General features: G+C 41.2%; 1 protein-coding gene and 1 non-coding gene across 4 annotated transcripts in view; both read left to right on the forward strand.

Moving 5' to 3' along the window:
* The first annotated feature begins 3,844 nt into the window (after positions 1 to 3,844).
* The window catches only part of CALU (calumenin), a 31,480-nt gene continuing 7,374 nt past the window's right edge, over positions 3,845 to 27,950 (forward strand). For 2 of the 3 annotated variants that reach the window (XM_049641798.1, XM_049641796.1), the window contains exons 1-5: positions 3,845 to 3,941; positions 14,251 to 14,482; positions 19,898 to 20,091; positions 23,782 to 23,948; positions 25,338 to 25,398. In XM_049641798.1, coding sequence (XP_049497755.1) covers positions 14,262 to 14,482; positions 19,898 to 20,091; positions 23,782 to 23,948; positions 25,338 to 25,398 — 643 coding nt within the window. In that variant the 5' untranslated portion in view covers positions 3,845 to 3,941; positions 14,251 to 14,261. Of the gene's footprint in view, positions 3,942 to 14,250; positions 14,483 to 19,897; positions 20,092 to 20,164; positions 20,359 to 23,781; positions 23,949 to 25,337; positions 25,399 to 27,950 lie in introns of all 3 variants that reach the window. The other variant, XM_049641797.1, reaches the window with a different exon arrangement.
* Positions 19,455 to 19,557, forward strand: LOC125931134 (U6 spliceosomal RNA). Its single transcript, XR_007460389.1, has one exon. It is a non-coding gene; the product is annotated as a U6 spliceosomal RNA (small nuclear RNA).

Genomic DNA, 27,950 nt, shown 5'->3' on the forward strand with positions numbered 1-27,950 from the left:
CCCAGGCACCCCTCAGCTTCCTTTTTCACCGAGAACATAGTAGCTAGCAACGGAAAGAGAACTCCAAGCTCTCATGACCATGTCCACCACTTACCAGGCACCAGACCCGTAGATCTAGTTTCTTTCCTTGTTACTATGGAAGAACTGTCTGAGTTCTAAGCAAAGTTCAACTCTTCCCCTTCAGTACTAGATCCTATCCCATCTCTTCTACCCAAGGACACTCCTCCAGCAATTCTCCCTTTTTCTTACATCAGTTTTATCCTTGCTCCTAGATCCTTCCCAACAGCAATAAACTGGTATTGCTTGTAGAAGAAAATAAAACAAAACCTCTCTCGGTCCCTCTCCCCCTCTGCTCCAATTTTCTCTACCCCTCTAAAGCAAACTCCTTGAAAGGGTCTCCAATTTCTTGCTTCCTATTCTGTCCTGAATCCCTCTAGTAGGTTTTTGAACCCACTTCCCCACCAAACCTGCCCCCCTATTGCTCAAGTCAGTGGCTAATCTGTCCTCATGTTACTGTTACCAGCATGTGACATATGTAACTACTCCTTTCTCTTTGAAATGCTTTCTTCACTTGGCTTCTAGAACACTGTATTCTCTTGGCTTTCCTCCTTCACTGACTTTACTTCTCAGTTTCCTTTGCTGATTCGTTCTCATCAACACCCTTATACCATCTCCAAAGCAAAATCTGTGGTTGCATATCACACATAAACCAATGACTCCCAAGTTTGTATCTCTAGTCCAGATCACGGTGGCTTGTTTCTAATCTCACCCTCTTCAGCCAAATGTAGCCTCGTGAAACTCTTAGATCATGTCATTTTTCTGCAAAACCTTCCAATGTCTTCCCATCTGCATCAGTTAAGGAAACGCTAGCTCTGTAAGAGATAAATTCTAATATGTCAGTGGCATAAAATAGCCAATAGAAGTTTATTTCTCAGAAAAAGTCCCCAAATGGCGTCCCTGTTCAGTAAGCAGGTTTTTTTTTTTAAGTTTATTTTGAGAGAGAGAGCACGCGAGCAAGCATGAGTGGGGGAGGGGCAGAGAAAGAGGGAGAGAGAGAATCCCAGCAGGCTCCGCACTGTCAGCGCAGAGCCCAATGCGGGGCCCGAACCCATGACCGGTGAGATCATGACCGGTGAGATCATGACCGGAGCCAAAACCATGAGTCAGATGCTTAACCAACTGAGCCACCCAGGCGCCCTCCGTGAGCGATTGTTTAACAAGAACCTGGGCTCCTTCCATCTTGCGACGGCCCATCTGCAATACACGGCTTCTAGGGTTGCCACAGAAAGAGAAAGAACTTGGGAGAATGGCATGCGGCAGGTTTGTACGGCGAGGACTAAAAAGCAGACATCGTACCTGCTACTTTGCCTTTGGCCAGATCTGAGTGACCTGTGCACACTGCAGCCTAGCTGTGTCCACAGAAGGAAGAGGAAAGAGTCTGGTAAATAGCCAGTTCAGCCACGGGAAAAGGGAAAGTCCTTCCAATAGCCTAAAAGGCTCTACATGGTGTCCCTCTCCTCCTCACCGCCGTCTCTCCTGTTACCTCCTCTCCGACCTCATTTTCTCCACTCTCCTTAATTACCACAGTCCAGCCAAACTGGCTCCTGGCTGCTTCTCAAACACTCCAAGCATGCTTCAGGTCAGGGCCTTTTACTCTTGTTCCCTTTTCCTGGAATGTTCCTCCACCACCTTCGGATGTTCACTTACATGTCCCTCTCTTTATGACCCTCACTTGTTCTCATGGCTCCCTCAGCTGCCTCCTGGCCAATGACCCTTCTAAGGATCTCCTCCAGCCTATCGGCTCTCTCTCTTTAGGTGTTCTGCCATCGTCTTAGATTTCCCATGTCTTGAGCTCAACTCATTTCTCTTCCACCTACCTAGCTCCTTCTCCCTGTTTCCTATGACTAAAACTTTACATTTCTGGGTGCTTCTTCATTTCTGTCATCTCAGCAGTCCCTGGGTCCAGGACTTGTTATTTCCACTTTAAGAACTTTTCTCGCATGTAAGAGTTCTTTCCTACTTTCCTTGCTCTGCCTACGCAAAGCCCTTACCCACGGGGATCTCAGGGTTGCAGGGCCCCATCCCCGGCAGAGTCCCATTACCTTACCCACCTTCCTCTAGAACACTTCCGAGATGGGTGGCTCTCCCACTGGTCTGCAGTTCCGTGAGGGCAGGGGCCATGTCCTATCCATTGTGGGTTTACCAGCACCTGACTTCAAGGAGTCACTTTTTAAAGTTTTTAAATTACTTCCTGATGCAGTCCGTTCTGTAGTTAATCCCGATTAGGAGATATTCCTCCTAGAAAGAACCACTTTCAATCGTCTACCTCCCACACAGGTGCAAGCTTAGAAACCTTCAGAAGACCGACAATTCCTACTGCCTTCAGCTCAGGCTCCTCAGATTAAGACTCTGCATTACTTTGAGAAACTTATATCTGTGTTCTCTCCTCATCTTCATGCCCTTCCCCCACCTTTTTTACACCTCTCATCCCCAACCTGGCATGAAAATTTACCTGCTCCTCGGTTCCCCACTTGCCCTTGTTCCTGTTACTGCTGTTGCTGAGTATTTGCATTCAAGAATTCCTTAGTCCAAAAAAATAACAAATAAAAAATTCCTTAGTCCAGCCTGAGCCACACCTTCTTAGGAAGACCTCTCGGGCTACCACCAAGGGTCACTGTCACGCCTGTGTCTGAATTCCCAAAGCATTCAGTCAGCCTCTCACCTCGGCACTTAAAAGTATATTAACTTGCTTTGTATTTAACTCTCTCATCAGCATACTATGCGTTTCCATTGGCTTTTAAATTATAGAGGCTTTGCTAAGAACATACGTTTATGTTCCATTTGTTTTGCAAACGTAGTGGCCCTCATTTAATGCTTCTTTGAATTTCATGACATGAAAGTGAGTAAGTGAAAATTTTCCTATATTCCTCTTAAATCAGGGAAATACTATGGGTTCCGCCCATTCAGTTTACTTAACATTATTAACCATTTACTCTGAACTGGGCAGCAAGGTCAGAGCTGTAGATAAAAAGATGAGGAAGTCCTGTCTCTGCCCTGGAGCTTAGCCTAGAGGAGGACATAGGGATAAGCACCTTTTTATAGCAAAATTTGGCAAAGTGTATTGAAGATACAAAGTGTTAGGAAGGCAAATAAAGGATTATTATGTCTGGTGGGGTCAGGAAAGACTTCTAAAAAGCTAACCGGGACTTCTATTGACATTCATAACACAGAGAATCAGGAAAACGCACTTCGTCCAGGCGGAGAAGGTCACTTGAAGGCAGAACACCAAAAAGATGTGAAAGGGCCAGCCAGCTGTTAGGTAACACCGAGATAATGGTGGACAGAGCACAAAATCTGTGAGAGGGAGTAGTGAGATAAAGCAGAAAGATACACTGGAGCCAACGACTGAAGACCCTCTCGTAGGCCACCCGATCAGAGCAGTAGGAAAGAAATTGGTATTGTTCAATACAGCTGGGGACTGATGGCAGGCGAATTAATTCGGTCCTACGTGCTAGTGGGCAAGGAGATAACTAGCAGAGTAATCCAAGAAGCCCTATGGAGGCCGAGTCATGCGCTATGAACTGGGACGAGGCTGCCAGACAGCCGCGCCCACAAGCCGCCCGGAGTCGGGGGCTGGGGCTCATCACCCCACACCGCCGGGGACCAGCGTCGGGCGGGAATCCGGTCCACGCACTCGGCGCGCTCGCGGGGACGTGGCGCTTTCCAGCCAATCCCGGCTACGAGACTGTAGGACCAATGGGTGTCCGGGGAAGCTGTGCGACAGCGGCGGGCTCGTTGATGATTGGTCAGGAGGCCGCCGGCGAGGCGGATGGGGGCGGGGCGCGGAATCGCTTCCGGTTGGGCGGTGCTTGCGCGCGTGAGCTGAGCCCGTGGGTGAGAGGCGGCCGTGGCAGCCTGGGCTGGGGGCGCTACGAGGAAAGGTAGGTGTCGTGGCCCTCGGTCCTTTCGCACCATCGTGCTTTTTCGCTTTCTTTCGGTCCTCGCTCTCGACGCGGCATGGGTCCCCTTCGTTCGGGGCCCCTGTTTCTGCTAGCGCGGGGTTACGGGCCTTGAGCCTGCTCACGACCCCCGAGCCCTCAGCGCGCAGTCTGAATCGAAGGCCGCCGCTCGCCCTCCCGCGCGCTCTGGGAAGGGGCCTGGGTCTCGGCGAACTCCGGCTCCCGGCTTTGCGTTGTGTGGGGTACTGTTTTGTGCCTGGCTTGCCACGTCCGCCGTCCTTGGGTCCCGTCTCTCAACGAGTCCCTCGGACTAGAGGGTCACTCTTGTTTGCCAACTGAAGGTCGGAGGGCAGTGGAGTAGTATTATTGTAACAGTTCTCTGCCACCTCCCACTAACCGGCCTACCTACCTGTGTCCTCCAGCTCAGCCCCAAGGCCACATCCCGAGTGCGTCTGCCAAGAAAGTCGTGTTCACCGACTTTGAGGGTGTAGAAACGGGGCGGGGGGAGCGGGGAGAGAGCGGGAAGACATTTTGTGATTTAAAATAAAACTTTGTGTAATTTTAAAGAAAAGCCGACTATTTCTAGCCTTCATGTTTGGCTGCATCGTTCTGTCAGCGACAGAAAAGAGTTTTTAAATCTTTATTAGGGAATTGTAGCTTTTACCTTGTTTTGTTGCTTCTAGGTGCAGACCCTAGTTCTGTTTTTTGGCATATTATGTTCAGAAGTAAACTTAATGCCCTGTAGCTGCCCTGATTAAGAGCATAGTTGGTGGTCGATAGTTTTGAGAGCAGCTTTTGCATCAAGGCAAAAGTTTCCTGGGTCTCTTGCTAAAATTTTAGGGCCCTTGATCTCAATTACTGAGCGTATAAATTCCCAAAATAATGTCTCTGGGAGTTGAATTGCATTCACTTCCTGGCGGCAGGGACCATAAAGTCAACGTTAATGAATTGGCAATAAGGTTGCTTCTAATACGGTTTTATAACTGGGAAGTAGAGAACGTATAATCTCTGATAAAATTTTTTTGCCCTGGAGTGGAAGACACAACACAAATGCATGTCTGACCTCATTCAGTAAATTTAGTTAACCAAGTAACAAACGATGGCCATCACTGAAGAATTTAAGTAGTATGGTACACATTTACAGTACAAACCTGTAAGTTGTAATTGTGTGTAGAGGATAGGTTGCCTAGGCCTTATCTGAGTTTTACAGTGATTTAGGGATGTCCAATAGGATTTTTTTTGAGGATTATAGCCAGGAGGCCCATGAACCCATAAAGATGAATTGGGTATGCCTGAGTGGATGGTACTGGGTTTCAGCTGTGAAATCAGTTCGTCACTCTCAATATAATTGTTTGCTTCCATTCACCTGGTGATGTGTCAAGATACTTACTGGTGGCATTTTATTTACATTGCACCGGTATCAGTATGTTGATATTAACATCAAATTTCTAAAACATGGGTGTGGCGGGGGTGTTGGAAAGACAGAGGTGTAGCCAGGCCTAGACACTGGAGATGCTAGGCCATAACATCCTAGATCCTCTGTGAATTCTTAAATATGGGTGTTGTTGATGGTGTAATTTATTAGAGTTAAAACAGCTGAAAGGCGCTTTTCTGATGGCCAGATCTGGTAAGGGGAATTGGGGGTTGGGAGCAGGCAGGAACTGCTTTTCTGCCAAGTACTGTCCAGCTAATCCAGTAAAATGTATTGGTATATAAAAAGTGCAAGACACTGTATTAGGGACATAGAAAGATATCAGTTTCGGGGCGCCTGGGTGGCTCAGTCGGTTAAACGTCCGACTTCGGCTGAGGTCATGATCTCGCGGTTCCTGAGTTCAAGCCCCGCGTCAGGCTCTGTGCTGATGGCTTGGAGCCTGGAGCCTGTTTCGGATTCTGTGTCTCCCTCTCTCTCTGACCTTCCCCCGTTCATGCTCTGTCTCTCTCTGTCTCAAAAATAAATAAACGTTAAAAAAAAATTTAAAAAAAAGATATCAGTTTCTATTAGCTGAGAGTCCTGCCTTTTAAACATGTAATATTTAGGAGCGCCTGGGTAGCTTAATCAGTTAAGCGTCTGACTTCGGCTCAGGTCATGATCTCATGGTTCGTGGGTTTGAGCCCCGCGTCGGGCTCTGTGCTGACAGCTCAGAGCCTGGAGCCTGCTTCAGATTCTGTGTCTCCCTCCCTCTCTGCTCCTCCTCCACCTACACTCTGTCTCTCTCTTAAAAATACATAAAACATCAAAAAAATAAAATTAAAATATAGTATCTACAGGGGAGCTAAGGAGACAGCTTAGAGTAGCCTATGATCTGTTGAGGAGTGGTACAAACAAATTTTATACAAGTTGGGAGTAATTGGTATAGATTACTTCCAGCGGGAGTAATCATAGTAGGTAGATCTTTTCATCTAGGACTTTAAAATTATTTATAGACATTTGGCCCAGAAGGGAGGTTAAGCTAAAATAACTACCAAATTCTCAAGGACTTTATGCATGTTAAACATGCATGGCAAAATTACAAGCAGAAAACAAAACTCCCGTGGCCACTTTGCAAAGCATTCCTGCGGCAATTAATTATGTTTTAAAGTTTCATCAGCCCCAAAGGAAACTTTTTTCTCTCAGAATTTTCTGGAATTTTTTCTTAAATTTTTTCTCCATAGCCAGAACAATGTTAAATTTGTACTCTGTCGCCCTGGGTGTAGAACTCATGAAGCCTGAGTAATGGTTTGTCATTCTTAAAGCTGTTCTATTGCCAAATTTTGCAGTTTTCTGTTCTCAGCTCTTATAAATGTGTGCTCTCAGTACCATAAATAGTGTAATCAAAAGGTGTTTGGCTTGGGTCATGACCTCACTGCTTGTGAGTTCAAGCCCCAAGTCAGGCTCTGTGCTGACAGCTCAGAGACTGGAGCCTGCTTCAGATTCTGTCTCCATCTCTCTGCCTCTTTCCTGCTCGTTCTCTCTCTCTCTCTCTCTCTCTCTCTCAAATATAAAATAAAAAATATATATTTAAAAAAGGTGTTAATGAACTGTTGTAAATTTGTTTCATCACTAGAAAAACATTGAATAAATGGCTGTCATAACTGTTATCAGATCACGAAGGATGACATTATTCCTTTAATGTGATAATGCATTGGTGGTACTTGTACTAAAGTCGTAAGTAAAGAATGTCAGATAACCAGATAGCTTTAATTTCTAGATTTCATAACCTGGGCCTTATTATAGGCCCAGGCTGTTCCCCTAATTCAAAATTGAAGTCGTCACGTAGGATTGCCTTTTTTGCTGAATATCCAGCTCAGAGAACGGGAATTTTACTGCCACACCCATTTCTCTCACTTGTTAACTTTGAGCAGTGGGTCTTTGATCAACCAGAATATCTGTGGGATCATTCAGTGGTAATGTTCTTGAGAAGTTGTATTTAATCCAGGCATCTAAATTTCCTTGAAACAATTTAAGTATTCTATGACCAATGACTGGGAAGGAAGGGAGGGAAATAGCAAGAATTAGAGCTTTCAAGGAAATTTTTGGATGACTAAAATAAACTGATTCTTCAGGCTAATCTTTGTTATTGAAAGAAATTCAAGCTTATGATATTAATCTTTTCTCCTTCTAAATTAACTGGAGCAATTCATGAAAATAACTTTGCAGAAGACCCTTATTGGTGACATACTTCAAAACGATGATAGTTACTTGATATTTTTTTCTGTTCTATTTAGTTTGTGACTAACATGCCACTATCCAATAAAAATACAGTACAAGTCACATGAATACATTTCACCTGAAATTTTAAAGCAGGTTAAATTAATTTAATAATTTATTAAATCCAGTACTTACAAAATATCCTTCTTTCTATGTAAAGTATAACACATATCACATCTTAATTCACACTAGCCATAGTTCAAGTGCTTAGCAGCCGCATGTGACTGTTATTGTCCTGAACAGTACCAGTCCAATTTTTTTTTTTTTTTTAATGAGAAAATACTAGATGTTACCCTTGGTGAGGGAGGGGCAGAATTTTAGAAAAAACTTATAGGTCATTTAAGAAATAGATGGGGAGATGCTTTTTGCACAATCATTGATTTACCTTCTAGATCACATGGTAAAAATTCATACAACTAAGTCCTTCATTTATGTTTTCCTGATATCTTGTTATCCATTGATGTGTAGCTGTGATGAAGAGGGAAGGAGAAAAAGAAGGGCCATTTCGTTTTCTATCATTTGGTTTCAGTTTGGTTGAAAAGAGAAAGATGCTTCAGAAATTAACGGCACTAATGTAGTTCTTCAATACCTCGTGTAAGAAGTTGTACTGTTCTCGGGGCGCCTGGGTGGCGCAGTCGGTTAAGCGTCCGACTTCAGCCAGGTCACGATCTCGTGGTCCGTGAGTTCGAGCCCCGCGTCGGGCTCTGGGCTGATGGCTCGGAGCCTGGAGCCTGTTTCTGATTCTGTGTCTCCCTCTCTCTCTGTCCCTCCCCCGTTCATGCTCTGTCTCTCTCTGTCCCAAAAATAAAATAAACGTTGAAAAAAAAAATTAAAAAAAAAAAAAAGAAGTTGTACTGTTCTCACATCTTCCCACATAAAATATCCTTTGTCTTGGGGGATAGTCTTTATTTCTACTTGAACATTTTTTATATGCTATATGGATTTAGATAAATCTAGTACAGTCTTTTTTTAGTATCTATATTCATGGGACAAGAGGCCTTTGTAAAGTTTCTAATAACCAGGAGTTGATATATGTGAGCACAAAGAGTGTATATTAAAAAAAAAAAAGTTATTTTAAGTGCAGGGCTTTTCATTGCCCACTGCAGAGAGATGAAGGTAGGACCATAGGCTTTGTCCATCGAGTGGTCTTTGATGACTTGTTAAAGCAGTTGCATCAGTGGTAGATAACTAGATTTCAGGGTGGCAGTAGGTAGTGAGGAAGCAGAGATAGCAGCAGAGACACTCCTACCGGTGAAGGAAAGGGAAGGGCAAGCTTGAGTGAATAGCAAGGTCTGAGCAAGACTGATTTTAGATTTTGGAGACCTGAGAAGTATTGATTGACAGAATGGTGGAAGGAGACTTTACAGGGGTGGGATTGGAAGATTAATTGAGAGAGGGAAAGGAAAAAGTTGGATAGATGATAAAGCAGGAGCTCTTGACTTTTACTCTGGAATTCTTCTCTTGTTGTCAAGATGTTAAGCCTGATGGGGCGCCTGGGTGGTGTCCGACTCTTGGTTTCAGCTCTGGTCATGATCTCATGGGTTTGTGGGTTCAAGCTCTGTGCTGACAGCTAGGAGCCTGCTTGGGATTCTCTCTCTCCCCCCCCCCCCCCCCTCCCCCCCCCCTCTCTCCTTCCCTCTCCCCCTCCCTCTCCCCCTCCTCCTCCCCCTCCCTTCCCTCTCCCCTCTCCCCTCTCCCCTACTTCTGTGCCTGCACGGGTGCTCTCCCTCTCAAAATAAATAAATAAACTTTAAAAAAGAAAAGAGATGTTAAGCCTGAAACTTAAATGTTTTCCCTCTAAATCACAGTGAATCAGTTACATTTCTCTATGTTACATGTATCAAAACTTTGCAGGTATCTTTTCCAGGCCCTGGTAATGAGCTTAATGCATTTATTCATATTGTAACATTTAGTGTTTGCAAGAGTTGTTAAGGTATTATGCCAGAATTGTTAGGGTATTTTACTCTGGGGATGTAATCAGTCATTTATAAAACTTTTCTAAATGTGAGGTTCCCGTACTAATAGGCATAAGGAAAATCTGTTGCAGTGACTTGATTTTACTTCATTTTGTAAACCTCTAGATACTGTTTGGATATGTAACAAAATAACAGAAATTTGTCGTCTCTGGAGAGTTTTGTCTCAAGAATTGTTTCTAGTTTGAGATGGAAGTTTTATTTTGCCCTAAAATAAAGGCATATTCACTTTGGCATTTAAGAGAGCCACTAAATCTCTAGTTTTCTCTTTACTGTTCCACAGATTTGATTGATCAGTTGAATTATTGAAGGGTAGCCTGAAGTTTTATTCTAGAACAGCATGTTTTACTTTAAAAAGTTTGTCTTAAGAGTAGTTGTTTTTGCTTCAGTTTCCTCTTTCAATCTAGAGAAATGGCTTGAAAATGTTTGTTTTGCAATACTGAAAAGAGTTTTTATAATATTGTTTAAAAACACAAAGGGGTGCCTGGGTGGTTAAGTCGGTTAAGTGTCCAACTCTTGATTTCCGCTTGGGTCATGATCTCACGGTTCTTGAGTTTGAGCCCCAGCCTGCTTGGGATTCTCCCTCTCTTTATGCCCCTCATCCCCCCACTCAATAAATAAACCTAAAAAAATATAATACACATAATACACATGAATGTGTATTCATTTACAAAATATAGACAACAGAGTACGGTATTAAAGTTCACTCCAAGCCAGCCTCACTACCCCACCCCATCTCTTCTCCCCTGAGCCTGGGGTTACCACCATTTACAGACAGATGTTTATCCTTCCATGCCATTTTTGTGCATATGTGTTATATTGTATACAAATGTAAACAATCTGGGAGGCTGTTTGGTTTTTTTCTTTTTACGTAAATGAGATCTTGACATTGATTTGCAACTTGCTTTTTTGTTGTTCAACTTAACATGTCGGTAGATTTTCCATTTCAGTGCAGACTGATCCACCTCATTCTTTTTAACCTTTGCGTACTGTTCCATAATACAGATTTAATGTGTATTTACTAGTTCTCTGGTTTCGTTTTCCATTTTTTTATCATTATAAACTGTCATTGTTGAATATCTTTGTGCAAGTGCCTTTGTATACAAATTTGGGTGTTTCGATGGAATAGCATGGAACAGAATCCTTATAAGCTTCCAGAAGCATATCTGAGTTCTAACATTGGTGGGAACAGCTTAAGTACCACCTTCTTCCCCGTTTCTCTGAGTCTCTTGTTCTTTCATGTTGCTTCTTCTCATGGGTTTTCATCAGTCTTTTTTATTTTTATTTTTTAATGTTTATTTTTGAGTGAGAGAGAGTGTGAGTGAGGGGAGCGCAGAGAAAGAGGGAGACACAGAATCCAAAGCAGGCTCCAGGCTCTGAGCTGTCAGCACAGAGCCCAATGCGGGGCTCGAACTCACAAACCGTGAGATCATGACCTGAGCCGAAGGCGGTTGCTCAACCGACTGAGCCACCCAGGCACCACGGGGTTTCATCAGTCTTAACAACCATCAAGTGAAAGTACTTTTGGGGGGGGAATTGGCATTCGGGGGAGTGACTGCCTTCCATTATCTCCTTAGCTGAGTTTCTGTTTGACTTCTTGGCAGTGTCCTGTTTACTTTCTACTCTATTGACAAATCCTCCTCTGCCATTTCAGGACCTTCTCACCCTTCTCCACTGCACTGCTTTCCCAGGTGTTGGAAATCCTTGTATGCATTTATAGGCTGAAAGTTATTCATGGAGGCCACAGGTTTTGCTTTTGTATAATCAGCTCTCTAGGTTGTATTGGGATTAAACATATTTCTCCTATTCGCTTTCCTTCTGCTTTATATAACATGCTCACCAACGGCTGTGGTAAACATTTTTTAGTTTATTGAATCCAAAGGACTCTAGAGGTGCTGACTCGGTTAAATGTCCCGACTCTATTTTGGTTCAGTGTGATCTCAGGGTTTTAAGATCAAGCTCCGCATTGGGCTTGTTGGGCTCCATACTGAATGTGGAAGCCTGCTTGGGATTCTCTCTCAGCCTCTCCCCCCCCCTCTCTAAAAAAAAAAAAAAAAAAAAAATCTCTCCCTCTCTAGAAGTAATTTTTATTTTTTTAAATTTTTAAAAAAATTTTTTTTTATTATTTTTGAGACAGAGAGAGACTGAGCATGAGCAGAGGAAGGGCAGAGAGAGAGGGAGACACAGAATCCGAAGCAGGCTCCAGGCTCTGAGCCGTCAGCACAGAGCCCGATGCGGGGCTCGAACCCACGGACCGTGAGATCATGACCTGAGCTGAAGTCGGACACTTAACCGACTGAGCCACCCAGGCACCCCAATTTTTAAAAATTAAAAAAAAATTTTTTTAATCAAAGAACTCTGTAAATCCAAGGTAATGCAATGTAACTTCCTTTAACTGCTCTTTGGAGGTTACAAGAAAGATAATTAAAATACATCTAATCTGCTGGCATATTTAATTTCTTTATCCCCTGGAGCAATTCATTCTGGTTCCCAAAGTTTTGAGGCAGGATCAGATATATGCAGTTTGTTTATTTTAAGTATACTTTCAGGTCAAACTTCTGAAGATATCACTATGGCTGTTTGAGAGGTTAATTAAAATAGTGGTTCACAACCTGACTGCCTTTTAAAAATGTTAATAGGAGTGGGACCTAGTGGTCATATTTTCTTGAGTTTTTGGGTCATACTAGGGTGCAGTCAGTCTAGATTGAGAACCCCACTGAGTTAAGTTATGCTGAAAGAATTTTCATGTTTTTAAAAATATTTACATAAAAATTATGAGCCCTTGGACCAAATGGTTCCACTAGTGACATCCTGTGGAAAGCGAAGTCTGGCTAGTTTAATCTGCAAATTAGGATAAGGTAATGTGTTTAACTTTCATGTGATGCACTGACCTTCCGCATACTGAGCCTTTTGTTACTTTCCTCGGACTGCTGTAACAAATTACCACAAACTGGGTGACTTAAAAGTTCATATAGTCTCTCCTAGTTCTAGAGGCTAGAAATTAGAAATCAAAGAGTTGGCAGAGCCATGCTCTGTCTTTAGGCTTCAGGGGGAGGATCCTTCCCTCCCTCTTCGTAGCCTTGGGTTGCCAGGAATCCTTGACTTGCAGATGCATCATTCCAATCTCTGCCTCTTTTCATAACTTGGCATTCTCTTCTCTGAGTGTCTGTCCAAACTTCCCTCCTTTTATAAGCATATCAGTCATTGGATTAGAGCCCACCCTAATCCAAATGACCTCATTTTAACTTAATTACCTCTGCAAAGATCCTGTTTCCAAATAAGGTCACATTTGCGGGTACCAGGGTCAGGACTTCACATCTTTTTAGGGAGACACAGTTCAACCCACAACAAGCTTCATTCCTAATAACCACCTGTCTACCCAGTAAGGGAGCCATTAATCGCAAACGGAAATGAATAAGAGATTACATGAATTTACAAAAACTTAACTGCAGGGGGAAAAGCATTCAGAATCCATATTCTACTGGTGAAAGGTTAGTTAAAATACAAAAGTTGGGAAAATCTTTCCTTTTGATTTTTAATTTTATAGTTTTTTCTCTAAGACCATAACCTCTCTAGACAATACTGAGGGGTATCTGTAGAGTCTGATAAACAAGTTGCCATCCTGCAGCTTCTCTGCAAGTTTTTTTTTTTCTTTTTGGTATTTTTATTTAATTTTTTTAAATTTACATCCAAGTTACTTAGCATATAGTGCAACAATGAATTCAGGAGTAGATTCCTTAATGCCTCTTACCCATTTAGCCCATCCCTTCTCCCACGATCCCTCCAGTAGCACTCTGTTCTCCATATTCTTTGCAATTTTTAATCATTTTTCAGTAAAGTGTTCCAGCCTTGTGCTTGTTCATTAGAATCACCTGTGACTGCCGAGATTCTGACGGTTGGACTAGGACCTGGGAACCTGTACTTTGAACAGCACTCTAGGCTGTCTTTATGCCCGGGCAAGTTTGGGAAACACAGTATAAGGAATGCTGAAGCAGTTGTTATCCATCACTGTACCATCTGAATGGTTTGATCTTTGAAGATGATTTGAGATTGAGCATAAATAATGAGAGACAACTTGGTGCTATATATAGGAGAAGGACTCTGCTCAAATATTTCATGGTTTCTAATCTAATGATCATCAGAATCACCTGAGAGGCATTTAAAACTACAGATGCATTCATTCAACTTCAAAGATTCTAATTCAATAGGGGGAATTTTATTAAAGCTTCTTAGGTGATCCTAATAACCAGTCAGGTTTAAAGACCAGACCTCTGATGTAGTACAAAAAGTAAAGTTGTTGGGAGTCAGTAAGTTAGTTTGAATTTAAATGTTGGTTCTTTGACTTTTTAAAAGGATTAATATTCTACTTTGGTGTTTTTTAAAGGGGGCCTACTTACAAGGTGGATATTTTAACTGATTCCTTGTCAACTTCCAATCAGATGAAGGAAACTTGGTGAAAAATTCTTACCATAAAAATGGAAAGTCTCATATTCTACCATTCTTATTTTATGGATTAAGTAGTAATATTTGGGGTGAAATCAAATTAGTAACTGGATGTAAGCTTTTAATTTCTTGTTTAATTACAAAGCACACTGCTTCTGGAATTAACTAATCTTTGTTTTTCTTTAAGATCTGATTATCATGGACCTGCGACAGTTTCTTATGTGCCTGTCCTTGTGCACAGCCTTTGCTTTGAGCAAGCCCACAGAAAAGAAGGACCGAGTACACCATGAGCCTCAGCTCAGCGACAAAGTTCACAATGATGCTCAGAGTTTTGATTATGACCATGATGCCTTCTTGGGTGCTGAAGAAGCAAAGACCTTTGATCAGCTGACACCAGAAGAAAGCAAGGAAAGACTTGGGTAAGGTGCCAGCTCTCAGGGGGCTAAAAGTAATGACATTTCTTTATAAGCCAGCTCATTCTTTTTTTCTCTTTTGGCTTGGCAACCCAGTAAAGTTGTTTGGAACTACATCTTCTGAAAGCTAGCCACAGGATTGCTACCACTAAAATTTAATTAATTGCTTGCTTTCATACATTTCTCCACTGAATAATGGTTTTTACCTCATTCTACAAAGCAAAGTCATTTTTGCACAAAAGCACCAAATGCTACAGGACCCAGATTGAATTGCGTCTTGTTCCCCGAGGAACATTACAGGGGAGGCTTCTCATCCCCGATACTTTTAATTTTTAAAAATTATCTGTGACCAAGTATTTATTGTGCCCCAAGCCAAGCCATTGAGTGGATAATAAACTGCAAATGAGACCCCTGGGCTAATTTCTATAAAGTTGATGATTTCTGAGAATATCCTTTATCCTCTTTGTTTTCATTCTCAGATATTTGCTTAATTAAAAACAAAAGCAAACGAATCATGCCTTTTAGAAGAAATGGTCTTAATGTCCAAGTATTAATTGCTGTTTCAGTAACAGCTGGGTCATAGTTGGGTTCTGTGATCTTAGCAGGCATCTTTGTGCCTGGAAAATTGATGGTATACCAGTTGATAATTTCTGCGCATCTGAGAATGTTTTTGTTTTGGGTTGTTTTGTTTTTTGTTTGTTTGTTTTTGGCTCTCCTAAAGCCTTGTTTTTTAAGGAAATGCAGGTTATTTGTTTTTGAGAGGGGTAGGGGGACAGAGGATCTTAAGCGGGCTCTGCTACTGACAGCAGAGAGCCCGACGTGGGACTCAAACTCACAGACCGTGAGATCAGGACCTGAACCAAAGTGGGATGCCCCCAATGAAATGCAGGTTAATTTAGTGAACATTTTCTCCTTAATGAGCACCATTGGTGTAACTTTCTGAACTATATTCAAGAGGTTTGTTTGGAAAGTTGTACCACAGAGGAATTTCCAAAAGTATTTTGCCATCATGGATAGTGCTTTGATTAGAAGACATTACGGGGTTTGTTTGGGGGTGATACTTCAGAATAAATTTTATCCTTTCATTGGATTATCTGCTAACTGATCGGTACTATATTTTATTCTTTTAAGAGTTTAAAAAAAATTTTTTTTTCAACGTTTTATTTATTTTTGAGACAGGGAGAGACAGATCATGAACAGGGGAGGGTCAGAGAGAGGGAGACACAGAATCTGAAACAGGCTCCAAGCTCTGAGCTGTCAGCACAGAGCCGACGCGGGGCTCGAACTCACGGACCGCGAGATCATGACCTGAGCCGAAGTCGGCCGCTTAACCGGCTGAGCCACCCAGGTGCCCCTTAAAATTTTGTTTTATGTTTATTCCTTTTTGAGAGACACAGAGATAGAGTGTGCATGGGGGAAGGGCACGAGAGAGAGAGGGAGACACAGAATCCCAAGCAGGATTCAGGCTCTGAGCTGTCAGCACAGAGCCCGACATGGGGCTCAAACTCACAAACCGTGAGATCATGACTTGAGCTGAAGTCAGACACTTAACCTATTGAGCCACCCAGGCACCCCGAAGAGATTTTTTTTTAACATTTATTTTTTTTTGAAAGACAGAGTGTGAGTGGGGGAGGGGCAGAGAAAGAAGGAGACACAGAATCTGAAGTAGGCTTCAGACTTCGAGCAAGCTGTCTGCACAGAGCCCAATGCAGGTCTTGAACCCACGAGCTGTGAGATCATGACCTGAGCTGAAGTTGGATGCTCAACTTACTGAGCCACCCAGGTGCCCCCAATATTTTATTCTTAAACACTGACAGAAATACTCAAAAGATTTTGCTATGTAGAATGAGAAACTATCTCCAAACATTTGAAAATAGGAAAAACAAATACATTAAGGACTCAGTCTTCTGTTAGGTTGCTTTTCTAATTTTAAGAGACCATGCTCACTTTTAATCTTATAACTATGCTAACATTTGGGCTAAAAATAGGGGTGCATGAGAGTATTCTCGGTCTTCATGTCTCACCTATTAATAATGTGCATGTCTGACCCATATTTGGGTCTGTACATGGCTCTTCACAGACTTACTCTTAAATAATGAAGGGCCTTTAGACTTGGTGTTAATCAGTGTGTTCTGGCTCTGTATAGGTGGTGGAGTAGCTCTGCTGGCAGTTTTCAGTAGAGACAACGTTCCTTTTTGTCATCAGTAAATAACAAAAGTTCAACACACATGAGCAGACTCCACATTTGATTAGAATAAGATGGGTAAAATCATGTTTTTCGTAGAATGTATGAACAAGTACTATATGCTTCTCCTAAATTTTGGAGATAATGACAAATGAGGTAATATACTATTGTAAGCAAGGATTCCAGATGAACTTTTTTTTTTAAGCTTCCTGTGGCATTTTAAACATTGTTTTGGTAGGTGACTATATACCAGAGGTTGGGAACAACAGATTCTCCTCCTCCTTTCCATCCATATAGAAAGCAAGTGATGGACAGAAGATCATTGTTCATACCTGTAGTTGCAAAAATTCACTACTATTTTTAAATCTTTAGTAATATCTAAAAACATTTTAAAACAGTTTAATATAGTTTTCCCTTTTTCTTTTTAATTTTTTTTTAATGTTTATTTCAGAGAGAGAGAGAGAGCACAATCTGGGGAGGGGCAGAGAGAGGGAGACACAGAATCTGAAGCAGGCTCCAGGCTCTGAGCTGTCAGCACAGAGCCTGACACGGGGCTCGAACTCACGAACCATGAGATCATGACCTGAGCCGAAGTCAGACGTTTAACTGAGCCACCGAGGCGCCCCTAGTTTTCCCTTTTTCTTAAGAATTTTGACAAATAGAACATACTTTCTTATGTGTGTATTCTCCCCCAGTCACTCACAATGGTCTTAAGTCTACTTAATTTTCATTTATGTGTCCTTCAAATGAGGGTTTGTTTGTTTTGAGGTGGTGATCCTAAATATTAAAGAGTTCTCACACTTGGTGTAGTTGCTTTAGAAATGAACTAGAGCAGTTCATCATCCTTTTTTTTAGGTCACAGGTCAACCCCTTTGAGAGTCTAAGGAAAGCAAAAGACCCTTCTTCCTCAGAACAGTGCACGTAGGAATATATATAAGATTTTGTATGCTGAATATTTCAGGAATATTATGAACCCTCCTGGAGCCTACTTACTGATTTGCTTTTTGACTCTTAAAAAAAGTAGAGTAGAGGCATATGTTACCTCTTAGGAGAAATAACATAAGGTCCACTAAGTGCATTGTGTCTACCCTGGAATAAATGCTTACTTGATGGCATCATAACTACATCTGTAGGTCACAGGAAAACAACACCATTAGCTTCATAAATTTGCACCGGCCTTTAGAGCTAGTGCCTAAAATGGGACATACCCACTTCCAGTGTATTTTCACAGCTGCCTGCAGGCTGGATGGCCAGCAAGATAAGAATGGCTTTTATATTTTTAGATGGTTACTAAAGTATAGACATATGTGACAAACCATATGTGGCCCACAAAATCAAAGCTATTTACTATCAGTCCCTTTTCGGAAAAAGTTTGCCAACATCTGGGCTAAACCATTTGAGATATTTCTGTTGGAATAAATAGAATGGCATTCAGCCAACTTCATTAACAAAAGCCCCTCTTGAGCAGTTATGTGCTCTTTATCTGAGAGATCCTTATCTGAGTGACCCTCTTTAGGCTGTTTAAAATTTTCATTTGAGAATGGGAGGCATTCTGATACCTTACCTTTTTTTTCTTAATGGTACAGTAGCACTATTGCACTATTGGTAGTTAGTACCATTTGGACGTAAACTAGGTCCCATTATAGATAATGCAAAAGTTTTTAATACTGGTATAACTTAATGTGTTAATATTTTTTAAAATTCCAGGGTTAAAGTTACAAAAAAACTTTTATGTCCGTGTAGAGGAAGGTATTTAAGAGATAGCTTCTTGCTGCTTTACCTTTTCTATTAATACTTTAGAGCAAAAGCTGAAAGATTACATATTTCGTGAAGGAGTATGCTTGTTAAATTAGAGAGTTTAAGTACTAGCCAGTTAAGGCTAACAACATACCAATATCAAGATGATATCATACGATATCTTTTCATCGTATCACTAGTAGTCTGTGATTTTAATCACTTTCCGATGTTGTATTCATGAAATGAATGCAGACTGGGAAAAGACATTATTTGCTACCAAGTGACAGTCTTTGTCCATCCTGCAAATAATAGAGCATAGGAGTATGCCAAGATTTCACTTGGACATCTTGATTTGAAGTTCCTATTCCATACTGGGCCACTTGGTTGACTTTTCATAGGTTGTCTTAGCCTTTATAAGTGAGCGGTTGCATCTTTAGGGATTTTCATATCATGCACTTATTTTGAAATTCTTAAGTTAAACTGAGATGCCAAGCCTGGAAGAAAAGCTCATGAAGGGTGAAGTATATTGATTCTTTAGCTTTGTAGTTTTGCGTTATCATCTGTATTCTCACCCTCTCAACTTATTAACATTCTCATAATCTCATGTATGTCAGGGGTGGACATTCTTACCACATCATTTCCTCAAAGTTCTCTGTTTTTGTGGTTCTATGTGAAAATCCAAGTCAACATAGTATATAATTAGCTGTTAGCTATTTTTTATAACAAGCATGCATCTGTCCTTTTGTCTTTGTGTACCTGTGTTGTTGTTTTTTTTCTTTTTTGGTTTTGGGGTGTTTTTTGTGTATGTGTGTGGGTTTTGGTTTTTTGGCTTTTGTTTTTTAATAATCTTGAGGTATAAGTGATCCCAGAACTATCTTTGTTATCTTTATATTTTTAACAAAAGTGTTTTTTTTTTTTTTAAAGCAGCTGAACTTTTTAAAGTCTGGTTTACATTTTTGAATTTTTAGAAAACCCTATCAGTGATTTGTGATTATTTACCAATAAATTGAGATTCTCCTAAAGCAATAAAGAAAAGCATAAGGATTTGCTTGTCATGCTCGCTTCGGCAGCACACATATTGGAACGATACAAAGAAGATTAACGTGGCCCCTGCACAAAGGGCAACATGCAAATAAAAAAAAAAGATTTGCATGTTGTTTGATACAAAGAATGGAGAACCCAGATAGGAATGGATATTCACTCCTGGATTCTGACCATTGGCTGTAACTGACCCCTAAAAGGATGAGACTGGGATTGCTTTTGCGTGTAAGTGCACCCGCCATGGACTGCACTTGCCTTGTCTAGATGGCTCGTTACCAGTAACAGGCCACTTAAGAGAAATATTTTCAGTTGCTTATCTGGAAGGTTTTTTTTTGGAGACAATTTTTATGTCCATGCTTTAGCCCTGGGCAACACCTGTGGTCACAACACACACCTGGCTAAGTCTGGAGCCTTGTGTCTTTTTAACCTCTTGCTGGATTTCTCTGCATTTTCTACAGAAAGATTGTAAGTAAAATAGATGGCGACAAGGACGGGTTTGTCACTGTGGATGAGCTCAAAGACTGGATTAAATTTGCACAAAAGCGCTGGATTTACGAGGATGTAGAGCGACAGTGGAAGGGGCATGACCTCAATGAGGACGGCCTCGTTTCCTGGGAGGAGTATAAAAATGCCACCTACGGCTACGTTTTAGGTAGGTCCCTACTATCTGGGGGAAAAAGCCTTGTGGAGCTGGCACCTTGAAACGTAACTGTTTTGTCTTGTAGAATGATTGTAGATAAAATAGACGTGGATAAAGATGGGTTTGTGACGGAGGGGGAGCTGAAATCCTGGATTAAGCACGCCCAGAAGAAATACATATATGACAATGTTGAAAACCAATGGCACGAGTTTGATATGAATCAAGACGGCTTAATCTCCTGGGATGAGTACAGAAACGTGACTTATGGCACTTACTTGGGTAAGGGGCAAGATGTCAGCCTGATAGAGACCATGGTCTTGAGTCAAAGAAACAAATGGGTCACACAGTGAAGGAAAGGAAGAAATTGTGCACTTTAAAAATAGTCCAAATGCTGTGAACTGATTTCCCTTTATTAACTTTAAATGTGTATATTAAGTATTTTAGTTTTGTAAGGTCCGGCATCTTCTACATCTTTAGCATTTCAGATATTATTTTAGCAATTTTTCTTTCTGTGATCCCTCAGATCATTTTTGGAGCAAATCTGCTCTAAAAGGCATTGTTTCAATAATGCAAAGCAAGAGACTTTGAAATATCTCTTGACGTGGTCACGTTAAAGTGGTGACCCTGAAATTCAAGCTAGATTCCTGTATAACTGGTGAGAATAGGAAAATTACTGACCTTCCATAATAAAATAAAGATCAAATAGCTTTCCTTGATAAAATTTAACAATTTTAGTATGTCTGCTTACTGAAGTTTAGAAAAGAAAATTTCCCATTTGTTTTCTCTGGCACATGAGTTTATCAGCCTGCTATGCAAATGCTTCAAGGCAAATGTGATTGCTTTCTGTTGATTTGGTAGCTTGTATGCTTGGGCCACCTGTTAGTAATCTTCTTTTACTTATTACACTTGCCTGTTGTTGAATGCTAGGTGGCAGTCTTACTGAGTTGATGATTAGGGTGTTTTTGGTATGCGATTCCTCTTCGTAGTTACAATTTGAGATAAGAATGTATAAATGTCACTTCTTGCATTTTTATCCTGGAAATGAGGCAAATTTCTGGGTTAAAGCAGGCATTCTCCACCACTGATTAACAAGCAGTGAGTGTATAATGGTCCGTTTCCCCCACTGGATAGCCAGCTGTCTGTGTTAATTACAGGACTGCATGCATTTCTAGTGAAGAGACTTTTATTTCTGTATTGAGCTTGTTCTCATTCCTAAGACGAAAGTGGCAGTCTTTCTTCATGCTTGACACTTAGCCAAGAACCAAACATATCCTTCACCCAATTAAGAACATGTGTATTAAGAAGTCAGTGCAGATGGAGAGGCACCCGTGTTTCTTGCTTTCTGGCTGAGACTCAGCACCCTCCTGATTTATTTGGACTTATAAATACAGAGCAAAGGCTAGGTTATTGGTGATCTAAACAGAATGGTGTGTTAATAAATCTCAGTTCAGACCTAGGCACTTACTTGCTACCCAAAATGAATTTTAAGCTCTTTGTATGATTATGTGCATAAAAATCTGTTGAGAGCTCCATTGCGCTCTCAGGTCAAATGATTCAATGTAATGGGTATTTCTGCTGAGACTGAATAAGCTGAAGCACTGGCTAGAGAAGCAATATCTTTATAAGGCATCTTTCCCTGGAGGCATGTGGGTGGATAGCACTCGGGGTAATGAGGTGGCTTACAGAAGCGCTGAGGGTTTTTTTTTTTTTTGGTGAGAGTATGTTCTTGATTTAATCTTGAGTTCAAGTATAAGTCATCTTAGCTTTTAATTAAAATCTGTCTTAATGAATCTGCTTTCCACAAAAGGAAGGTTAACACTGTTTCTGCTACAAGCAAAATATGGAATACTAAGATCCATCCTGGCTATCCCAAAACTAGATCAAGAGCCTGCTTGAAACTGCAGGCTGGCTAGCACAATAAGCTGGTACTTAGGATAGATATGGCACCCCAAACAATGACAGCAAACGCATGAATTTAATTATTTAAAATAAAATATTTTATCTTTTGTGTGCATGTTATCAGGCTACTTGATTCCAGTCACCACATTTTACCCTGAGGTGGAGAGAAGGGCTCTTAGTTAAGAATCTAGTCTTGTTGTGTCAGTTGTCTTCTGTTACCTTTATTTTGTTACAGAGTCGGTACTGAAACTTTGTTTAGAAGAGACGACTTAGTATCTTTAAAAAGTGTATTTTCCTTAAATTCTCCATCTTCAACCTATTATGGTTTTGAGTATCCTGTATAGTCACGATTCAATAAGCTGTCTTACTGAATTTTGACGCTCAACAAAGAGTGAAGTTTCAAACTGCCCAAAACTCTCTCAAAACAGAGTGGTAGTTTGTTTTTGTTTTCCAAACCGTGCTTGAAATTTGGAAGGACTGAACTTTGGTATCAAAAGTCAGCAGTGTGATGTTATTGTTAAAGGGGCCTTGTGGGTTTTTTTATAACACTAGTGCCATATCTTTCTTTATTTAAGCAATATGTTCTAGGAACAATTGTTTCTTAGCTTGATTGTGGTGTCTTTTACATTTCATGATATCTTCACATGCTTTCTTTTGGTCCACACAGCAGATTGAAAAGGTTTTTTTGTCCATTTATTTTGGGCTTTTTCCTACAGATAACTCCTTCAACTTAAACTGAATTTCATTCTTCTAGAGACTAAATAGCTACTGCTTATATAGTTCAACATCATAACAGATGGATAGGTCCAGAAACAGTTTGGTTGTAATCTAATGTTTACTTTTTGTAACAGCTGTATTGAGGTATAATTGGCATATATAGGACACCGCACATATTTAAAATGCACAATTGATGAGTTTTGACATAGGTATATACCAATGAACCCATTCTTACAATCAAGATAAATGAACTTATCCATCACCCGAAAAAATTTCCTCATGTCCCTTCATAATCCGGCTTACCTTCCCTATCCCCTATCCCTAGGCAACCTCTGACCTGTTTTGCGTAACTCTAGTTTTACATCCTAGAATCTTACATAAATGAGGGAGAGGGGTGGCAAACGGTACCTGTAATTCATGGTAGATAATCTGAGTTGGCTGAAAAAACTGAAGTGTGACTTTTCAAAGGGTAATAATTCTGTTGCTTGAATCAAAGTGACCTTAATATGAGATAGAAAACCTTTGATATCTAGCTTCTCGGTGGGAGTCGAATCTTTAATAAAAATAGCAATAGCTAACATTTATTGAAAGCCAGCTATATGCCAGGCACTATTCTCAGCACTTAGATTTATTTGCTCATTTACCCTCATAGCAGTCCTATGAGACAGGCACCATTATTACCTCCATTTAGATTGAAGCACAGTTACTTGTCCACAGTCACACAGCTAGGAGTGGTAGAGTTAGGATTCAAACCCAGATAATATGATTTTAAAACTACCACTGCCTCTCAGATATAACTAGAAAGCTGGAACCCTCTAGTAGCCTTAACACCAAAAATAGTGAAGCAGTACCTAGGTTAGCCAAGGAGCCAGGGTTCCATGTTGGATGGCAAACATTTACATTCAACTTGGACCTGACTTTGATGACCAAAACTAATGTTTTCACACTGTTAACAATTTTACCTGTGTAATCATGTTGTTTCTTCATTGCTTGGTTTATCCTTCTTGGAAATTGATTCCTCAGCCCATACATTTTCATGTTTTGTGGAAGTCTGTTAAAACTTGACCTAAATGTTTTGTTTTCTAGATGATCCAGACCCTGATGATGGTTTTAACTATAAACAAATGATGGTTAGAGATGAGCGGAGATTTAAGATGGCAGACAAGGATGGAGACCTTATTGCCACAAAGGAAGAATTCACAGCTTTCCTGCACCCTGAGGAATATGATTACATGAAAGACATAGTAGTACAGGTTGGTGGAGAACAGTGATTCTCAGCAGAAACTCAGTTTCTCTTTTTGGGAGAATGGCTATATTTGGGAGAATGACTTATTTAAGTAAGCTCTAAGCTCCAGGGTAAGGCTTGAACTCAGTGACCCCGAGATCAAGAATCCCATGCTGTAATGACTGAGCCAGCCAGGTGCCCCAGGAAAATCCTTTTTTTTTTTTTTTTTTTTTTTTTTAATGTTTATTTATTATTTTGAAGAGACCGAGAGTGAGCAGGAGAGGGACAGAGAGAGAAGGAGACACAGAATCTGAAGCAAGCTCTGAGCTGTCAGCACAGAGCCCAGTGTGGGGCATGAACCCACAATCCTCAAGATCATGACCTGAGCTGAAGTTGGACGCTTAACGGACTGAGCCACTGAGGCGCCCTAGGAATATCCTATTTTTAAAAATATCTCATAACCAGGACACCTAGGTGGCTTAGTCAGTTAAGCATCCAGTTTCGGCTCAGGTCACGATCTCACAGTTGGTGAGTTTGAGCCCTGTAGGGGGTTCTCTGCTGTCAGTGCGAAGCCCACTTTGGATCTTCTGTTCCCCTCTTTGCCCCTTCACCACTCAACCAACCAACCTCCCTCCCTCCCTCCCTCCCTCCCTCCCTCTCCCTCTCTCTCCCTCCCTCCCCCTCCCCCTCCCTCCCTCCCTCCCTCTCTCTCTCTCTCTCTCTCTCTCTCAAAAGTAAACATTAAAACAAAATCCCATAACCAGTGATCAGACACTACTGAAGAATTGTCACAGAAGGCAGTTACCAATAAAACATAAACTGTAGACTTTATAGTTTTGTAAACATAAAACATAGAGTACATAGTTACAGACCTACGGGTCATATCTGTTAGAATGACTTCATGACTAGGGCTACTCCACATCATTATCGGCTTGGTGGGATAGGTCATTATTAAATAATGCCAGTGTTCCTCCAAGAAGATTCATAATTATTTAGGGTTGAAGCATAAAAAATAGTTAATATTTTACCATTTTTTCGGCTAGAAAAACAGCAACTTCCTATGCTTTAACCATACCCACACGTGTACATGTTTGTTTTTAAAATTTTTTTTAATGTTTATTATTTTTGAGAGAGAGACAGAGTGTGAGCAGGTGAGCACAGAGAGGGAGGGAGAGACCTAGAATCCGAAGCAGGTTCCACGCTCCAAGCTGTCAGCACAGAGCCTGATGTGGGGCTCGAACTCATGAACTGTGAAGTCATGATCTGAGCCAAAGTCAGATGCTTTAACCGACTAAGCCACTCCCACGCCCCTAACCATACCCACATGTTCATGTGTGTTTTTAATGAATGATAAATGCCTAAACTAATTCATCCAGATACTAACTTTAATAGTCTCTTCTTACTCTCTTTTGTCCAGGAAACAATGGAGGATATAGATAAGAATGCTGATGGTTTCATTGACCTGGAAGAGTATATTGGTAAGTCTGTTTCTCCTGTTTTTCCTAGAGGAAGCTGAGAAGTTGTGGAAGTGTGTTTGCCCATAGAAATAATTTACCCCTGGGTAGCTTCGCTGGTTGAGATTCTGACTTTTGATTTGGCTCAGGTCATGATCTTACCATAGTGAGATTGAGCCCTGCATCGGGCTCTGCGCTGGGTATGGAACCTGCTTGAGATTCTCTCTCCCTCTCCCTCTGCCCCTCCCTGTGCACACCCACAAGTCTGAGCTCTCTATTTCTCTCTGAAAATAAACAGGGGCGCCTGGGTGGCTCAGTCAGTTAAGTGTCTGACTTAGGCTCAGGTCATGATCTTACAACTCGTGAGTTTGAGCCCAACATCAGGCTCTGTGCTGACAGCTCAGAGCCTGGAGCCTGCTTCAGATTCTCTGTCCCTCTCTCTGTCTGCCCCTCCCCGCTCATTATGTCTCTGTCTCTCTCAAGAATAAACATTTTTTATGTTTTTTATATTTGAGAGAGAGAGACAGAGTGTGAGCAGGGGAGGGGCAGAGAGATGGAGACAGAATCTGAAGCAGGCTTCAGGCTCCAAGCTGTCAGCACAGAGCCCAACATAGGGCTCAAACTCACAACCATGCCGAAGTCGGTGGCCCAACGGAATGAGCCACCCAGGCACCCCTCAAGAATACACATTTTTTAAAAATTAAAAAAAATTTTTTTTAAATGAAAGAAATTTTTTTTAATGCAAATTTAAAAATAATTTGGGGTGCCCGGGTGGCTCAGTCAGTTGAGTGTCCCACTTCAGCTCAGGTCATGATCTCACAGTTGGGGGTTCGAGTCCTCCGTCAGGCTGTCTGAATTCAGTGTGGAGTCTCTCCTTCAGATCCTCTGTCCCCCAACTTTACTCCTCCCCTGCTCGCTTACTTGCTCTATCTCTCTCTCTCAAAAATAAACATTAAAAAAAAATAATAATTTACCCCATGGGTCAACTCTTAGCACATCATTAAGCCAGACCAGCATGAGGAATAGTGGGTCATGATAAAGTGTCTGTAGCAGCACTGTCCAATCAAAATGTAAATGTGAGCCACATGATATATTTTTACTTTTTAAAAAAAATTTTTTTAATGTTTATTTTTGAGAGACAGAGCACAAGTAGGGGAGGGGCAGAGAGAGGGAGATACAAATCTGAAGCAGGTTCCAGGCTCTGAGCTGTCAGCACAGAGCCTGCAGTGGGCTCGAACCCATGAACCGCGAGATCGTGACCTGAGCCAAAGTCGGCATTTAACCGACTGAGCCACCCAGGTGCCCCATGTTATTACTTTTCTAATAGCTACATCAAAAGTTTTTTTTTTTTTTAGGGATTCCTGGGTGGCTCATTCGGTTAAGCATCCAGCTCTTGGTTTTGGCTCATGATCTCATAGCTCCTGAGTTGGACCCCTGGGTCAGGCTCTGCGCTGACGGTGTGAAGCCTGCTTGGGATTCTCTCTCCCTCTTTCTCCGCCCCTCCTCGGCTGGTGTGCGCGTTCTTTCTCAAAATAAATAAACTTAAAAAAATTTTTTTAGCATGATTAAATATATTTTATTTAACCTAGTAATCTAAATTACTTTCATCATGTTATCAATATAAATTATTAAGAATTTTTTTCATACTGTTTGCAGAAGCATCTTTTATACTTACAGTACATCTCTGATCAGACCAGCCATAGTTGAAGTCCTTGATAGCTCCATGTGGCCAGTGGCTGCCATATTGGATAGCACTGATACAGTGCATTCCAGATGCCCATGGAATTGACAGTAAAGAGTTGTAGGGAGCCTAAACTGGTGTTAGGAAACCCAAGAGAAGAATATAGGGAATAGGATAAGAGATCAGTGGGTGACTAAGGGACCCCAAGTTGCCAATTTCTCTTAGAGTATTTCCTCCTTTCTACGATATTCTGTTTGTATTTTCTGTCTAGGCCCTCTGTTCCCTTTTTTTTTTTTTTTCCACCTGTCCCTTGAATTGAGCAAGTTACTTTTCTCAGATTTTATCTAATTATACTTGCTCTTTATATTTAGGGTTATTCCCATTGAATTACTCCCTGAATATTTACCATTCTTCAAAGACTCAGTGATGTGTTCTGAGTTTTTTTAGAGAAAAAGGAATGAGCAGTGGAAGATTTTCCTTCCTTCCTTCCTTCCTTCCTTCCTTCCTTCCTTCCTTTCTTTTTCTTTCATTCCAAAATGATTCTTTTTAGTGGAGTTCATCAGCACAGAGGAAGTAAATGTCTGGCTGCATTTACTGAGACTGCTTCAAAGTTGACTGTTTCTACTTTTAAATATTTTATCTTTTCATTCCTGGCTTTTGCCATTTTATCACTATTGCTAAAACTGAGGAACTCATTTGAACCTCCAGAGGAGAGGAATTAAGTTTTATAACTGGTAAGTACCATCATTTATCAAGCATCGAGGTCAAATAAGGAGATATTTCTTTCTACCTCTCCATCATACATATCCAAGGGCAGAGGAATTGTATTTTGAAACTGTTAAACCAAGTGTGTGTGTGTGTGTGTGTGTGTGTGTGTGTGTGTGTGTGTGTGTGT

Source organism: Panthera uncia, chromosome A2, assembly GCF_023721935.1.
Source record: "Panthera uncia isolate 11264 chromosome A2, Puncia_PCG_1.0, whole genome shotgun sequence".
Taxonomy (NCBI): domain Eukaryota; kingdom Metazoa; phylum Chordata; class Mammalia; order Carnivora; family Felidae; genus Panthera; species Panthera uncia.